At 40.3% G+C, this 17,811-nt stretch overlaps 1 protein-coding gene across 3 annotated transcripts in view; it reads left to right on the forward strand.

Moving 5' to 3' along the window:
• ZNHIT6 (zinc finger HIT-type containing 6) overlaps positions 1-8,286 on the forward strand; it is a 31,102-nt gene extending 22,816 nt beyond the window's left edge. For 2 of the 3 annotated variants that reach the window (XM_079313305.1, XM_079313306.1), the window contains 2 exons: positions 3,770-3,894; positions 8,009-8,286. In XM_079313305.1, coding sequence (XP_079169431.1) covers positions 3,770-3,894; positions 8,009-8,094 — 211 coding nt within the window. In that variant the 3' untranslated portion in view covers positions 8,095-8,286. Of the gene's footprint in view, positions 1-3,769; positions 3,952-4,415 lie in introns of all 3 variants that reach the window. The other variant, XM_079313304.1, reaches the window with a different exon arrangement.
• The last annotated feature ends 9,525 nt before the right edge of the window (positions 8,287-17,811 follow it).

Consider the following 17,811-nt stretch of genomic DNA (forward strand, 5'->3'; position numbering starts at 1 on the left):
TGTCTAGAAGACCAAACTAAACAACTAACATGGCTGCAATTTATCTTTAATTCCAGATTGCAGATTTTTTTATTATTATTATTAAATAATAAAAAGTTCCTGTAGATGACATTCAGGAAAACCTGATCAGCAGGGAATTTCCTGCTGTCTGAATTCATGGAGACAAGTTACACCACTGTGATGATAGCCATGGGCTCCATTTGAGGAGAGCTTGTTGTGGTGCAGTGACCTAATGTGGCATTCCTGCCTGTGGGAGACAGATTAGCAGTCTGAATTGCTGAATTCCTGGAAGGTGGTGGAATAACTATAGATAGTGAAACCAGCCTTAGCAGAAACTCACAGGAGCTATCAGAAGTGCAGAGCCACATTAATTTCAGTATTTTGTGAAAGGTAGCAACTGTTCAGAGAGCAAATATAATAGTTCATATGGGAGCTGATGTGGAATTGCTGAATCTTGCTAAATTTTCTCAATTGTCACAATTTTTGTAGGCTTTTAAACTGCCTGCTAGCAGGCAAATACTACTTAATTTTGTTTCTTCAAAAAGCAGTTATTGTTTTTTCATTCCAGCTAAAATCAAAAGCGGTTGTTTGCTAAGATCATCTCTTTGTGGTCCTTATAAATGGAGTCATTTCTTATTAAGAAAAAATCCAGGCCTATTTATTGCTTTGCGACATGGGCATAAAGCTTTGCTTGGGGCAAGAAAATAATCAGGAAAGTGTATTATTAGATGGTGGGTGTTGTTCAGGCTGAGGGAACATAAGGAAGAGAAAGAGAAATATGTGGAAAGTAAATACCAGGAAGAAAAGAAGATGGAGAGGGGGCATACCAAGAGAAGTCCTGCTGAATATAGGGGTCAGGAAGCCATAGTACAGACGATTTGCATGGATGGGACAGTGGGAGAAAGGAAAAAGCAGAGAAAAAGAAACATGTGAAAATTGGTGTTAAGGCAATGGTTCTGTGGGCATGGTCAGTTTGGAGCCAAGCTTATCTCAAATCCATCCTGGCATGAAGGGCTGAAGGTGCTCATTTAGGATGACAGCCTCAGCTGGGTTGATTCCTGCAGGTGGTCCTGGAGCAAGGAGGAGTCCAAGAGAAAGGATAGACTTACACTGGTTGTTCTTCATTTCACTGGGTTGTCAGTTGAAGTGCACAGTGGAGGCTGGGTTTGAAAAAGGTTACAGCTCCTTATGGGTTCTTCTCATGCTGACTATGCAATCCCAGTGATACAAAACCAGTGGGTGAAAGTGGTGATAAAAGGATATCTGGTAATACCTGATTGTGCTGTTCTCCCTGTTCTGTCTCCCGTTTGCAGTGAGACCAATTTGCTGCACATACATGGAAGGGCCTATTATGCAGTGTTACTCTGCATCCTCAGCTCATTCTGCTGAATAATCACTCTAGGAAATTACAAGGCTTGTAAAAAAAATTCCATTTCATTCCATTTTTTTCCAAACAGAACTAGTGTTTTCATTAGTAAAAATTAGAAATGTGAGTGTGTGTGTGTTTGTGGGCTTCTGGTCAAGCCCTACAGGGCAGTCTCCTTTTGCCCACAGGTCTCTCTTGTTCACCCTCTGATGTATGACTTTGTTCTAGTTGGGGGATGAAATTCAAAAGATTTTTATCATGACCTGATCTTTCTGAGATAACCCAAAAAATCAGTCTTGCTCAGGAGCTGTTCTTCAATAGACTTGGGATTTGATGTCACAAATAATAATTTTCTTTTGAGATCTCGTAAGCATGCAGTCAAGGAAGAGCCTGACAGGTGAATTAGCAGAAAGCCTCAACTTGCACTTGTATATGAAATGTGGTAGACTGGGGTCATTTTGGATAATATACACAGTAACAGACAAGTTTAAATAAGAGAAACATTAAGCTTCCTGAAATTTATGGCCCACATTATAAACTAAAAATGTAGATATTTTTCCTGTCACTGTCAACCAATAAAATTTACTTTAACAAAAAAAGATAAAGCTCTGACTCAATGATCTAACACTTCAGTAATTTACTATCATAAAATAGTTTTAAGTACAAATGTTTTATCTTATGCCAAGCTGGACGCTAAAGATGTTTTGTCTAAAATATGAGATAATGGAAAGTGTATTGTGGCATGTGAATTACTTTAGCCTCTTGGTGGTAAATGTTTGCTTAACCAGAAAGGAATGTGTTGAGGTCCTTGCCAAAGGAAAGGTATTGCCATAGTTTGCATTTAAAGTACTGTAAATAAAGCAGTAGATATGTTTCTGTTCATGTGTGTTAATCCACAATTTATGAATGCATTCATTCAATAAGACTTGTAATATACTATCCCTTTTAAAAGGTTTCAGTAAGAAGGGATCATAATTACTTTGGCTTGAGAGAAACATGAAACCAAATATTTTCATGATGATTTGAAGTTGAATATGAGAGAATTTTTGCTCAAACTAAGTTTCCCTTAAATCCCAGGAACTCAGTTTCTGGTTTACCTCCAATATTATTCTTGTGTGCTGACTCCTAGTGTACTGCTTTTAATTACACATTATTTTACATCATAAAGTATATAATTTCCTTCACCTCTCCCATGTTGATTTTGGCAAAAGAAGACACGACTGTATAATATGTTAATGATCAGAGGAGGTAGAGCAGCTATGGGAAATACCCCACATACTGCCTACAGTATATTTTGGTTTTGAACTTCATTTGCCCTTAGCTGATACAATAGCTTAGTGATAATTTAATAAGGCTGCTTACAGAAAGAATTGCATAACTCAGATTGCAGCGTAATAATATCAGAGCATCCTTTGGATGCCTCAGTTATGGCAAGTGAAAGCAACACGGTCCCACTTGCAGAAGCCTTTGAAATGCCCCTTCCTTTCCACAAAATCCCACATCCAGATTTGTAGTTAAAGAGCTGGGAGAGAACATTACAGTTTGAGAGAGTAACTGTGGAGAGGCTGCTCAGTTTACTTTTCATTACTGTGGTATCATTTGTTATGTACCTGGTTTTACTCTGGGCTGAAGAGGAGCCCTCTCCTGGGAGGGGCTGCACATCCCAGTCCTGTGGAGCCTCTGGAGCACACACATTGTGGGGATTCCTGCAGGCAGCTTCTCCTGATGCTGCTGTGAGCAGAGATTTGCTGTGACAGGGAGGTTGTTGCAGTGTCTTTTACAAATTATGCTGCAATGCTCCTGAATCAGGGCAAGGATATCTCTCCTACAGAAACAGCTCTGAGTGCTCCAGTGTGACTGTGCTTTAGTAGTTGTTCAGATAAGCTTTTTATTTCAACTTCTTAGGGCTTCACTGGTAGTTCATAAGCAAATGTGATAAATAAGGTACACTACTAACCAACTAAATTAAACCTATAGTGTTAAAGCTCATAAGTAAAAAATGTTATTTTTAATTTAGAATCAGATTTTGATAAATGTATCAATTTTGATAGCCCTGTGTCTTTATCTGATTTGCTCAAGATACTCATTAATAATAAATAATTTATAATAAATTATAAATATTTTATTATAAATAATAAAAATTTTGAACTCTTAGAGAATTTTGACTTTAATTCTTTTGGTTTTTATGCTTAGATATTAAGAAGATTTAAAATAATTATGGAGTTGGAGAATAAGATTGTATATTTAATTTGAATTATAAGGTAATTCTTCTGGACATGGTATCACCTGATAATCATGTGAAATGCCAGAAAGCCTTTTATTATTTTTTTTTTCCCCACAGTAAATTTACATTATGCCCTTGCTAGTATTAAAATCCAAAGTAAACTTCCTGTTATTTTTAAGGTACAATGAACTGGATGCCAGTAGAAGCCTTCTAGACAATCTGAAAGGCAAAGTAATAATTGAGTATCCAACATTATTTGTGGTCTTGAAAGCACTGAAGAATGACATGGTGGTTCTTGGCCAAGGTGAGCATATATTTATTTCTTATTATGTTATACTTGGATATTTTAGTTACATGAACAGTAGTTAAGGATATTGGCAGGAATGAGCCATGTGTCTTGTATTTCCTTCTGAAGCTACAAGATTTCTGTAGAAAAAGGTGTTAAGAATGCTCTTGTCTTAGAACTGCTGGCTGATGGCATATACATTTATGAGCTGTATTGGATGTGTTTTTTCTAACTTTGTTTGCTGCTGCTTTCCAGGAATTTTTATATATTTTTAGCCACTAAGTCGAAACAACTATATTATTCAGACTTGTGCTTTTTTATTACTATTATTATGTTGCAAAGCTTGACAGAGTTGATTATTTCTGAAGTGTCAAGACTGTCTGGGGAAGACGAGTTTTAAGTGAACCTGTTAATCATGCAAAGGAATCATTCTCCACTATTTCCTAGCATAGCTTCTAACATTGAACAAATAATTCTAAGTTGTGAGATAGTTATTAGAATAATGGCAAAGTTACTTCTTGGGTGGGCTAAAAGCACAGTGTTATCTTTTAAAAATTACTTTGTTGAGGGAAAAACTATAATCTTGGAGTTAATTTCGAAGAGAATCCAGATCTACCAGGAATTTGCTTTTAGTTTTTAAGTTAATTTCCATTTTTCTCCCCAGTATAAAAGCCTCATATCCCAGCATCTGTTTTTGGAGCTAAAAGATTGCTGTAAGATATTTCAGCTGTTGAAATAGGGAATCAGTTCTCATCTCCTAGTCCCTCACCTAGTGACCTTTGTTATCATATCCTGTAATTTTCAGTGATGGGCCAGCCTCTGATTCTTACAGATTTTTGCAGAAAAGCTTTGAGATATATTTGCAATTACTATTTCCCTGCAGCTGCTCAGTCATGGCACTCTATGTGTGTAATTTGACTGATGGAACATGGAACTGAGAATATTGTACCAGCAATTCTGGACTCCATGGAGCTGTTCTGGCTAGATTACACTGAGTGATCCCCTAAGTGAGAGCAGTCTGCACCCAAAGATAGGGCATGCAAAAATTCCTTGTGCTATGCTCTGCAGGGGCTTCTGAGAGAGAGAGAGAGCACCCTGGGGGATCAGGTGTGAGTAACTGGGCCCTGTGATGCACACCCTGGGAGTGCACACACTGCAGTACATGGAGCTAGGTGCTTTTGAGTTTATCCAGTATTTCTTTGTCCAGGAGCTTGCTTTTCAGTGCTCAGCTGTACCCCTATAATTTAGAAGTCAGGAGGGAATTACAATTGATTGTCTCATGTACTTAATCTGTATAGGGTTGTCATTGTCTTCTGAGCTAATAGGGAGATTGTCCTTTTAAGGGTAAAGATTCAGGTGTTGATTGAACAATGGTATTTTGAGGTCATGCTGCTGTAGCACTTACCTGACTCTGTGAAAGGCAGAAGAGGAGAGGAAGAGAGAGCCAGTAATAGCAGGGAAGTGCCAACAGCTCTATCACAGGACACTGCAAATGTGTGTCTTGAGGACAGTAACCTTCCTCTGCTGCAGGAATCATCTGATAGTCATCCCTGCAGGGATTCTGAGAACACTAACAGCCATTTCAGGTTTTGGGAGCCATTGATTTGTGTTGTTGTTTCAACTGTTTCTATAGATTCCATAAAAATGAATTTAATAGCTCCCTGTTAAGGTGTCTTAGGTATGACATAGCAAAAGTTGCAGCTAATGGAAAAAATACCATGATTCACAACTTTTATTATAACATATTGTCATCTTTTTGGTTAAGATATTGATAATCAGCTTCAGCCTTGAGTTAGGTTGGGAACCTGTGTTCTTGGTATATTTTGTGTTCAGAGTAGAAGCCTGTGACAGTAATTTTAGATTCTTTGAGGAAAAGCATGTTCACAACATGAAATAAAAGTTGAAGGATTTTTTTGCCTGAAGACAAAGTACCATTTTAGTGTGTCACAATCATTGTGCTTTTCTTTTGTATGTAATCTTTACAGAATATAGGAGTTTTTAGTTTGCTTTAGCAGTTGCATTCGCAGATAATTGCCAAGAGTGCAAATCTTTTGTTAACCTCCAGCCTATACAGGGAGATCAGAGAAGTATTTTAGCCCCTTCCCATCTCCCAAAAAGTGACCTTTCTGCTGCAGCATCCTCTGTGTTTGTTGCAGCCCAGTTTCTTTGCCATGTATGGCTTTCTGTGGCCCGCTCCTCCCAAGCCATCCATCCTGCTGATCCTATTGCCACCAGTGCTGCTTTCCCCTCTGCCTCCTGGCACGCCCAGAGGGACACTTGTCCTCCCTTTGCATTCCAGGCAGACAGCTGCCACACTGATGAGTGGTGTCTGCTGGGCATGGGGGCTCAGGCAGCCATAGCCCTGCTGACCCTGTTTGCAAGGGACCCAGGCTAGAACAAGAAGCAAAGTCTTGCAGGAATTGCTAAAATACTGTTTCCTTCCTGAGCAATCTCAGATCAACCCCCTTCCCCAGGAAGAACAGAGTCAAGTTTTCATAGCCTCAGCAACAAGCACAATCTGGGGGAACATCACCATTCTCCTGAGATTCAAGGACTGGGGGATAGCTGGACACCTTCAAAGAGAAATTGCTAGGATTTAATGAGTATAAAGCCTATTTTTCCTATCCTTCTCTTCAGAAATGGCTGAAGTATTTTGGCTGAAACTTCCAACTACATAAGGAAAATAAAGATTGAGGAGGGAAACTGCCACTGAAAGACTTTTACTCAGGGTTTAAATTTTACATTATAAGTAAACTGCAGACAGTTTTATGGTGAGAAGAATTGGGCAATCTTAATTTATAGGCAATGCTATCAGCACCATACAAATATCCTCTTTTTTAGTGAAGACAATCTGTAATTCCTGTTAAATATTACTGAGACAGACAGAAGTAAAATCTGTCTGTTGAGTGTTGCTGTGAGCCAGAAGATTGCCACATTCTTTTATGTGATGTTTTGATGCTTGACTTGCCTAACAGCAGAAGCTACAGGTGCTCTGATTTCAGCATACAAGGTCAGTCATGGCTGAAGATAGCAGGGGATTATGGAAGCTTTCACAGGCCTTACTTTGTGCATTACTCAGTACATATCTGGCATATAAATGTTAATTGATTATACACTAGATTTAATGTAGACAAAATGTGACCTCTGATGTTTCTGGGTGAAATGCTTCTATTTTTTTGAACAAATTCCTTGGAAACTGTACAGGTGCACACTGTGTCCTGTGTATTATCCATGTTTGCCAACTGAAGAACTTATCTTGACCAGACAGTAGCTATACTTCATCAACTGCCTTTTGGTAACATTCTCTTAATGAGACCTTTGATGCTAAATGCTCAAAAACATCTTCAAACTCATAGATCAAATACTGAAAATAACAATGAGAGCAGAGTGTGAATCATGGGCCTGCTTTGCTGTAGTTTATTTTTGTGCTGCTTGAGTGGCATTTGATGACTTCAGCACAAGGTGACCAGGGTCAGTGCTTGTTAAAGAAGGATCTGTGGGGTGTGAGCTGAAGACCAGTTTTAGAGATGAGTTCCACTATATGATCTCAGCAGAGCACAATAGCCATGCCTTAAAGCACAAATTATTGTGCACCTTGAACTCCACCAGCCTTAGCTTATGGACTTACATAGCTTATCACTGTCTTTGGGATGCTAGAACATGTGGAAGAAGCACAAAGCTACTTCAGTTTAATTTTCCATTTCCAGTTTCTCTGTAGTTTTACATCTTAACTGAAATGCTGAGAAAAGTGTAAATTATTTAAAATTCAGTACAGTTGTGATATATGTCTGCAACATCCCAGAAAACAGCATTTAAAACAAGCCAAAAGAATAATTTAAAATTCTGAGTAGATCTATAGTGGGGGGATATATACTCTGCTTTCCTATTTGACTGAAAGACCAAGATTTAAAAGGTAAAAGGAATTCTCAACATTGTTTTGCTTTCTCCTTTTACAATGAGATCCTTTCCAGGGCTTTATTCTAGGTCATGAAACTGGTTGTCTTATGAAATAGCTGTCCTAAGGAAAAGAGTGATTAAAAGGAAAAGAAGATACCAAACTCCTTCTATTTGATGAGCAAACAACATTGCTGAAACTAATTGCTTGTTTGTTTTTTGTGTTCTGTATCCTCAGATGGCAGTGAAGCTGCAGAGAACTCAGACAGTGAAAGTTCATCCCTTTCCTCTGTGGAAGAAGGGGAGATTCGGGACAGTTCATGACAGTTCTTTGAGAGAAGAGGGTGGAATGAGCTTTTATTTTTTTATTATTTAATTTAATTTTTTTAATACAACTAAGTTCCTAGAGGTTTGGCTTAACTTCATTTACTGAAGGTAGCACTCTCAAAGTGATTGACTATTTTTGGATTTTGTAATGCATATTTTGGGATGTAAATAAAAGGATGGGGCATTGTGGTTCCAGAAAAAAAATATTCTAATTTAATTGCAGTCTTTAATTGCACCATTGTTTTTCCTTTTTCCCTAACCAGCTAAGTGCCAAATTTTTGGGTTTAAATATCTGATTGCGTATTTGTATTTATATGTGGATTTGAGTCTTAATGCTTAAATTCACTGGAAAAAAAGTACAGTTATTTCATTAGATCAATTTCCTTTTACAGTATTTCTGTGTAACATTTGATTTTGTCTTGTTTCATGTGTTAATGGACAGGTCAGTCTGTTTCAGGGTGGCATGTTGCAGTGTGTTTAGTCTTCTCTCCAATTCTTCTAAATTAGCATGGGTTTTTTAATCCATAGAAATGGATGCATAAGCTGGCACTAGTGCAAATAACACTGGTCATCTAAAGAATGCTTGTGTTATGCATCTCATATCCCTAGTACCTACTGAAGTTAGGTATTGTAAATACTTACTGGCATATCAGCTAAATTTGCCTACTTAAGTGAATCATAAAGGAAAAATAATTACTGTATTGTCTGCTGAGAGTTGTTGACTTCTGAAAAGATTCCTAGATCACAGACAACTTATCCTGTATCCAAGTCCCCTGTACCTGTGGGGTCTGTTAGAGGATGAGAACAGCAATGCCACAAGTGGTGCAAGCCAGGTGAGCCCCTCTCCCCACTGCACCAGGGCACTCTCAGGAACCAGCATTAGCCTTTGCCATCATTTCACAAGGGTCTGCCCAAGCCAGCATTTGTACAGTCTTCAGGACATAATCACCCTGAACAGCTCTCTGAGGTTGCTGCTGCCTTAGTTCCCAGGCTCTGTCTCCTGCTTGAGACAAGGATCTTTGTGTGTTGGTGGCCTGGGTGTGTGCTGCATTGCCATGAAGGTGGTATTTCAGTCCTAAGTGTCTTTCTGCCAGGGCTGATGTTGTAGGTAGAAACACAACAGAAAGCAGTAAAGGAATTCATGGAGGTAGCAGGAGGCTGTGGCAGTACAGGAGAGAGTTTAGGCTTCTGGACTCAGTCTGGGATTCAGGGCACCAGGCTGCTGGGTCCTCACCAGTCATGCTGCATGGAAAAGATTTTTGAGATGTTCAAAGTTTGAGAACAGGTTTTTTCCCTTGTAAAGAAATTGAAGTTAAAAAGTTGTTTGCCATGACAGCTCACTGCTGAAGTTTGGCCAGAGCATCAGACCTTTGTAGTCACATACTACTTTTTCTCCCAGTGGTATCATGTGTCCTTTCTCTTGTGTGTTTTGCAACCTCTGGTGAAACAGGAAAGTTTTTCTTCTTCCCTGGCAGTGGCCACCTGTGCTCTATTTTCTTTCTTAGTCATTGTTGGTCCTCTGCCCACCTCTTGTTTCAACATTTGTTTTTTTAACCCTTTTTAAAGGACCTGGATTTTTAGCTATAGGTGCTGCTTTCATATTTTTTCAGTTCAGTGAAAGTGAATAAGCTTTCCCTAATCAGTGATTGCTACACACTGACTTGGTAGCCACAAATTACTTTAGACCAGTCTTGAACTCATTCATAGTAATACCAATAAAAGAGTCAAATAGCAAAAGTGCCACAGTTCATTTGCCAGAAAATGTTTCATCTGAAGTAAAAGCATGGCATTTCTGTTGAATTCAGAGCATAGTGAAAAGGAGAGTGCTGCAAATAGTAGTGTTGATCTGCATGTGTGTGATTAGTCTTTGGGGAGCCAGAGATTTGTGCTTTGCATTACTTTCCTGTGCTCTTGGGGGTTTTCATTAATTGTACAAGAAGGTTTGTCTGTGGGGATTTTTTTTTCTTGTATAAATCTACTTTAAGCTTCCTTGTGAGTCAAACACAACATAATTTATTTTTAAATGAAGATGCTGTTAAATCTGTCCTTCAGATTTACCTTAAAGAAGGCTTTAAAAAATGATTAAGAAACATTCCTGTGGTAGTTACTAGAACTGAAATTTCCCAGACAAAGCTGGGAATAATCTCCCAAAGTTCAGTCAAACTGAGAGTAAAAGGTAGCATTTGCCATTCATTCCTAGGTTACTACTTACCTATTTTTATAGTTAGACTTGTTTGAACAGAGGAGAGTGATCAAATATAAACCAAAATGCAATTCAGATGCTTTATTCGGGTTTCCTAAGCTTTTTTCAATTTTTCTTTTTAATAAATCAAAACTCTTCATATTAGTGGTGATTCTTCATAATAATGAGGTTACTGATTTAATTGAAGTTGATGTGCTGTTGTGGTAGGCAGATGTTTTTTAACACTTTTGTAGACAGTTTAAGTTCTTAATTTCTTTCTGAGTGTCTTAATCTGAAACAGGCACCTTGTAATAAACTGAGGAGAGGAAAAAGCATCTGTATTTTTTAAATTTCTGGTCAAGAACTAGAAATTTCAGACGTGATGCTGAGGCTGCCTAGAAGACTTTAGTTCTGTCCATTTGAAAACATACTATTGTAGTCTTATTACACACAGATCCCTACAGGACTCTGCCTTGATTCAGAACAGATCATGTCTGTGAATGAGAACTGTGTGATGTTGTTTTAATCTTCGTCATTCAACACCAGCTTGCATTGAGTTCTTGATTTTATGCCTACTATGCTTACTCATTTATTCTCCTCTGTAAACTATTTGTCACAGAAGGAACAAGCTATTTCTGTGTAGTGTTGTTATAGTATTTCTTTTAATGTTTAGACTTTTCAGCATGCTTGAGCTAGAGAACTATCAGCTTACAAAGAGTAAAGGCTCTTGTCTTGAATGAACACACTACTTAAAAAATTAAAAGCTTAATGATGTCATCCCTTTCACAAACCTTAAAGGACAAAAATAGAGCATAGTTAAGCACACAGCAATAGCTGGGAGGTAGGACTGAGTCAGCCATGGGAGAGAACTTGGTTCTTTTCCTTTTTTGTATAACTTCCTGGGGCTATGAGGCATAATTGAGCTGTCATGGGTAAACAGCGTTGTACCCCCTGTCAGTGTAACAGCTCAGTTTTGAATGAACACATTCGAATTGTAAGTTTTGCCACATTTATCTTGGCATTAGGAATTGTTGATCCGCAGAGGAAGAGAGGTTCATGCCTCAGAATGTGTGGCTGGCACTGGTCCTTCAAGGCGTGCTGGACCAGTTTTTGTTACTCAGTCAGCAGTGCAGTTTTACCCTGCATTAGAGGAGAGCTTGGTGCAGAATGTGGACTCTAGTGTGAAGCAGTACAGGGATTTCTGAGTCCATGGGAGTGCTGATAACGAGTCCCAGCTGCATGTTGTGTATCAGCATAGCTGGGACTCAGTCCTTGCCCTGCCAGATATGGCTGTTCTCTGTTGACATCTGTAGGAGCTGAGAATGTATAACAGCGTGCAAGAGCAGACTTTCCAAGTGTAAATACACAGCTCTGATGATGTAACTTCAGGCCCTGTTTAGTCACAAACATTTCATTCTGCTTGAAGTCCCACGCTCTTCCTAAAAACATTTATTCTTCTGCCCTCAAAAGGAAAAAATATCTTGAATTGATGTTTATGTTGTTGCTATGACATTCAGTTAAACTGTATGCAGATGCAGATTCTGTTAATAAGAGAAAAAGAAATGAACTGTGTACTTCAGTGAACAAAGATTACACTTTGTTTGTATTAAAATGTTGCTATGGTAGTGCATATGGTTTTATTTGCTGAAAATCTGTGGTGAAATGGAAAGAAGTCACATGTATGGAAGACAAGAAATGGCAGCAAAAATAACTCAAAAGAAATACTGAAACTGAAAGGAAAGTTAGAGATGGCATGTAAAAAGAGGGATAGTTGTTTGGCTGTCTGTGATTTGGTAACAGAAATGTGTTTTCACTGTGCCCCAGCAGGTCTCAGGGACCCATAGTACTGGGACTTTGCTCTAGTGATGCTTTTGTTGTGAGAGCTTCTTTCTCTCAATGGTCCTGTGCATTGTAGCTTTTTTGTTGTTGCTTTGGAAGCAAAGTTGCCCTGGCCTGGCCTGACTTCCCCACCACTAACTTTTCTGCAAGAAAAGCATTTTCAGGATTTCTTACTGTAGTTGGCTTTTTGGCAAGAAAAATCAATAGGGTGATAAAATATGGAAAGCCACTAGAGCTCTGCCTACCTTTGGGATAAGGGAAGTCCTTGTGAACTCATGATAGAAGTGGTGCATTTAATTCCTTTTTATTTGACTGTCACAGTAGTCCTTGTATTTATCTAATCCATTTGCACGAGACTTTGTGCATCAGCTGCATCAGTACAGCTGTTCATGTGGTTGCATGACAAATCAGAATGAGGTCAAAAAATCTGCCAGAGAAGGAAGAATAGAAATGGGAAAGGAGAGGGAATCTTTTTTTAGAGAATAAGTGACTACACTGGGAGCTGGCTGGTTCCTGCATCATTTCAGCTGGTGGAAAGCAAAAGTGTTTTTAAAATTGCATTGCCATTTTCTTCCCATCATCCCTGTTCTGCCTCAAGAAGGAAGAAACAACTGTGAAAGCTGCTTTTTCTTTTCCATTCCTTCCTTCCAGGTTCTCTACTGGGTCTGTATTGTAGCTCTAGAACTTCTCTTTTGTCAGGAGTGTCAATAGGGAGTAGAGCTGTGCTAAAGTGGAGTGAACACTAAGTCAGTTGATGAGGTGTAGATACTTACAAAAAAGAATGGATGAGTGGCACTAAAAGCTTGCCAAGAATTCCCTATGACTTTCACACAGCCAGCAGGGACAGCTGTGTTCTGGGGACTTCAGGGACAGCATTGCCAGCCAGGAAAGGGAGGGGATTGTCCTGCTCTGCTCTGCACTGCACTGGGGCAGCCTCACCTCCAGTGCTGGGGCAGTTTTGGGTGCCACAGTGTAAGAAAGACATTAAACTATTAGACAGTGTCCAGAGAAGGGCAACAAAGGTGGTGAAGAGCTTGAGGGGAAGCTGTGTGAGGAGGGGCTGAGGGCACTGGGTCTGTTCAGCCTGGAGGGACTGAGGGGAGCCCCCACTGCAGCTGCAGCTTCTTGTGAGGGGAGAGGAGCAGCAGGCGCTGATCTCTGCTCGGTGCTGACAGTGACAGGAGCCCAGGGAATGGCCTGAAGCTGAGCCAGGGCAGGTTTAGGTTGGGTATCAGAAGTCTCTTCACCCAGAGGGTGTCTGGGCACTGAACAGCTCCCCAGGGCACGGTCACAGCCCAGCCTGACAGAGCTCAGGAATTGTCTGGACAATGCTCTCAGACACATAGTGTGACTCGGGATTTCCTGCACAAGGCCCAGAGTTGGACTTGGTGATCCTGTTTATGTCTCTTCCAACTTGGCATTTTTGTGATTCTATGATCTAAATGCTCAGTGGTATCTCTTTGTTGACCTTTTTTCCCAGCCTCTACTTTCATCTGTGCTTGGGCATCCATATTGATTTTAGCAGCGTTGTTCCACTACAGCACAAATATCTGCCTCTGTACAGAAAAACACATTTTCCTGTTGGAAGTTCCTAATAGGCTGCTACTTTTTCAGCCATGACATCTTTATGTCTGATTTTGTCAAGTTAATAGAGTAAGTGGTTTGAGATTCTGAAGGAAATTAGTAGTTTCAGAAAAACTGGTGTTCTTTGACTTGGCTGTTATACTGGGCTTCTTTTGATCTGATGTTCAGTGGTCTCAAAACACTGCTGGGCTACTGCTGATTGTTTCACTCACTTAAATGGAGTCCCTTCATTCTGATTGAAACTGCCATTTGTCAGGTGGTGAAGTAGTTAATGTGTATGTCCCAGCTGGATTCCCATCTGGGCAAATGTGTTTACTCCACCTTTGAATTTTTCTGTCTAGAAAATGAAAACTTACAAAAAATTGTGTAATGTTTTCCTCCTGGATGGTTGTTACATTCCATCCTGTAAGTAGTTGCACTTCAAGAGAGATGAAGTTGCTTATATGAATGGTGCCTTGGGGTCTTCCAGGATCTTCTCCAATATAAATTGTGTATAGAGAAGTCATAGCTGTGTAGTTTTATGGGGGGAACCATAGCAAAGTGGATGCCATCTATTCAGTTTCTTGGTGTTTGGTTTTTATAGCATGATAGACACGTGCTTACTGTATCATTCTGTTTGCTGGAGTCTTTTTTTTTTTTTTTTTTTTTTTCAGGATTTGTATTTTTTAGACTCCAAGTCTCAATGTGGTTCCATGCAGTTTAGTTGTCTACGCACTGGAGTGCATTTGTAGGTGCTTCCAAAGCTAGTTCTATGTTCCTGCTTTCACTGTGACACTTCCCTGCTTCTGTGTGCTGTTTTATTTGTGGGTATGTAATATGCAGGAAAAACCTGTGAAGGTGAGAAGGAGGACGTGTCTACATGAAAGAAACCGGCTTGAGGCAGAGCAGCTGCTAAAACTATACAGCCTTCCCTTGCAGTGTGCTGAGCACTTGGAGCCCAGCATCAAAATAGTTTCACTGATTAAACAAGTGTGCTAAATTGTGTACATGCATTTCTGCAGGATCAGCTCAGAAAGGCAAGCATCTGGCAAGAGCAAGCCTCTGGTGTGACACATTTAACTGCTTCTGTGTGGGTAGGTAGGTTTGCCTTCCAGCCATGAATGACTGCAAACTTTTTTGTTTCAGTCCTCAAGACATGTGAGGGATTCATGCAGGTTCAGTGGGCTGGAAATCCTCCTGCAGCAATGGCAGTGATCACAGGGTCACTGCCTGTTCCTGCACAGCCCAGTGGCTGTGCGTGAGTGCAGGGAGATGGGCTGTTCCCAGTGTCAGCTGGAGGGTCAGGCAGCCCAGGCACTCATCTGCCATGGGCTCTCTGTGGATGAAGAGATTCTCACAGCCCCACAACCGTTCAGTAAGAGCTCGTTTGTCCCTCTGTCAGTACCGTGTCAGCTTTTCCTCTACCTGCTGCTGCTTCAGGGCAGCGAGTGGCAGCATCCCGCAAGGACTTCATGTAGTCACGCAAGTCTGCCTGTGTGTTCCTGCTTTTGTTTCCTGTCATGGAATACTTGTGGAAGCTAAAACTTCACTATGTTGCCTTCAATTGTAGGGAAGATTTAATGTGTAACCTTGATGTTACAGCACTTACCGCTGTCAAGCCCTTGTAAATAAGCCGTGGAATACAAGGCTGCGCATTCCTTGGATCCTGAACGTGCAGTGTGATAAACGCTCCTTGTGGCGGCAGCAGCGGATTCGGCCGAGTGCCTGTCCCGGTGTGACAGGGAAGGGAGCACCAGGGGCCGGGCAGGCGGGACAGGGGACAGGCAGGAGCAGGGCGGCTGTGGCAGGAGCAGGGCTGGGAGCTGCGCTGAGGGCTGGGGCAGTGCTGCTCCTCCTCCTGCCGTGTCTGCTCTCCCGGGCTCTGCCCAGCTCCAGGGAGCTCCGCAGGGTGCTGGTGGCTTCACTTCCAGGGTTTGAATTCGTTCCAAATGCACAGCTTTTTGTCAGGTACATTATTTATTGTGTTCATAACTCCTTATCTCCTAGTATTCCTCTGGAAGCAGGATATTGGTATTTTAGTTTTTGACAAGAAATACAATTATAGTTGTGTTCATTACTTTACCTGTAAGTCCTGCTGCTTCACTTAATAGAACCTAATCTTGTAATCCTTTATATATCCACACCTACTACTTAGGGGTTTTTTTTAATTCTGCTGCAACAACAGAGGGTGTAAAGGTTTCAAAGCAAGATCAAAGATGACACACAAGAAATGACAGTAATTCCTTTTTATGGTGTTATAAAAGTAGTTTTGTCATGTAATTGTGAAATGCAAAATAGAAGAGAGGACTATATGGATGATGGCCAGTTGGTGTGACAGCCCCACTTCAGAAGACTTGCAGGTTTTTTTAGTGGGATTCATTTTTCTCTTGTTGTATCAAGATAACTTCACTTAGTATATTTTACTCTTATGTTTATCTGACCTGCAGCCCCTGTTCTCCCAACAGTACAGTGAGCAGGATACAGAAGCACAAGTTACATGGCAAAACCAAAGTGCAGGTGGTAAACCCTGGGGCTTGGCTAGAGCCACACTTCAGGCAGGAGTCAGCAGGGCTGTTTGTCCATGACGTGTGTTCCAGCTGGGGTCTCTGAGCACAGTACAGTTACACACACGTGTGATTTTTGGGGAGCTGTTACTTACGTTGGTAGGAAGATGGATGTCATTCAGGTGTGGGTGACAGTGGCGATGGTGAGGAATGCAGCTGCTGCATGTCTGGAGCAGCGTGTCCTCTTCCTCTCCCAACAGTAACCCAATGTGCAAACCTGATGGTTTCTCAGAGAGCAGCTGATGTAGTGAAGTGTTCAGTGCTAGATCTACATAAAAGCCAAACAAAAGTGCTTCCTTGTGTTTTACCCTTCTACTGTCAACAAATACTGTACAGACAAGTTTAGGTACAGCTGAGACTGGTGGCCAGGTGGTGAATTCCAAAACAGCTCAACTTTTGAAAGCCTTCAGGGAGAAAACTTGACTGAGCAGAAAAGAGGGGAGGCTGTAATTTCTCAAAGCATTAGCTGCCAGAGATAAGCTTCTGAGATATTTGGCTATTTATTTTATTGAGGTATGTATGTCTAATTAATAAAAAATTGACCCTTAACTAATTCTGCTCATAACTAATATGAGCAGAAATAATTAAATATAATTAAATCTCCCCTTCACAATTCTAAAACCTAAAAATCAATCTGGTTTTTTATGAGCAGTATCTTTCTTACTAAAGATTGTGGGAGAATATTTTGACAGAGAAATACCTATACAAAGAGAAGAAAATAATACCTTGTTGCAGGTTTCTTGTCACTCTGTAGCACAGCTTTAGGCTAACCAGAAGTGTATGGTGGTGGATGCTTTCTCAGATCCTGCTCTAGTTCATTCCTTTAAATGTCATTTTTTACTGCATGCCAGCGAGCTCCCTTGCTTAGCCAAATGCCATCTGTGTCCCACAGCGTAAAGTGTAATTGAATATTTAAAAAGTGGGAAGGGGAAGTGAGGAAAAGAGTAGCTCCCTTGCTTTCTACTCTCTGGGATAAGTACTTGAAATTCCTCACATTCTTCTCTTGTTAACAGTATGTTTACTTTTCATCACTGTGTTATTAGGATTAACAAAAGTCATTGCTTCAAGCTCATTTAATTTGAATTTAGTGAAAGCAAACTACCTCCTGCAGCCTGTAGGAAGCATTCCTCTGCCATAGAAATGTATTAATTTGCAAGAAGCAGCCACCAAAAAGCGTGAGACCTGATGACCATTTTCATCCCAATGTTCAACATCACCATGCATGCTCTGCATTCTAATGAAGTACCTTATGTTGCAAATTCCAGGACAGTTTGAATAATCTAACAGTCTAATTAACATTTCAGTCTATCAAAGATTGGCATTCAGTGCCAAGCTCTTTCTATGTATACTTTCTAGAGCATGGGGTTGCAGACTGCAGCCACCCCTTCAAAACATCATTTATCCAAAGAATTAGACTTGGCTATTTAGTCAGTTTCTGCATCTGCAGTAGAACCTGCTTTAACTTTCACAGAAACCAAACTTTTCAGAATTCAGCGTTTTCACAGAAACCTCTTGCATGTGCTGTATTTAAACCTGTTGCCTATTAGAATGCTCTACTAAAAGTAG

The sequence above is a fragment of the Erithacus rubecula genome, assembly GCF_903797595.1.
Source record: "Erithacus rubecula genome assembly, chromosome: 10".
Taxonomy (NCBI): Eukaryota; Metazoa; Chordata; class Aves; order Passeriformes; family Muscicapidae; genus Erithacus; species Erithacus rubecula.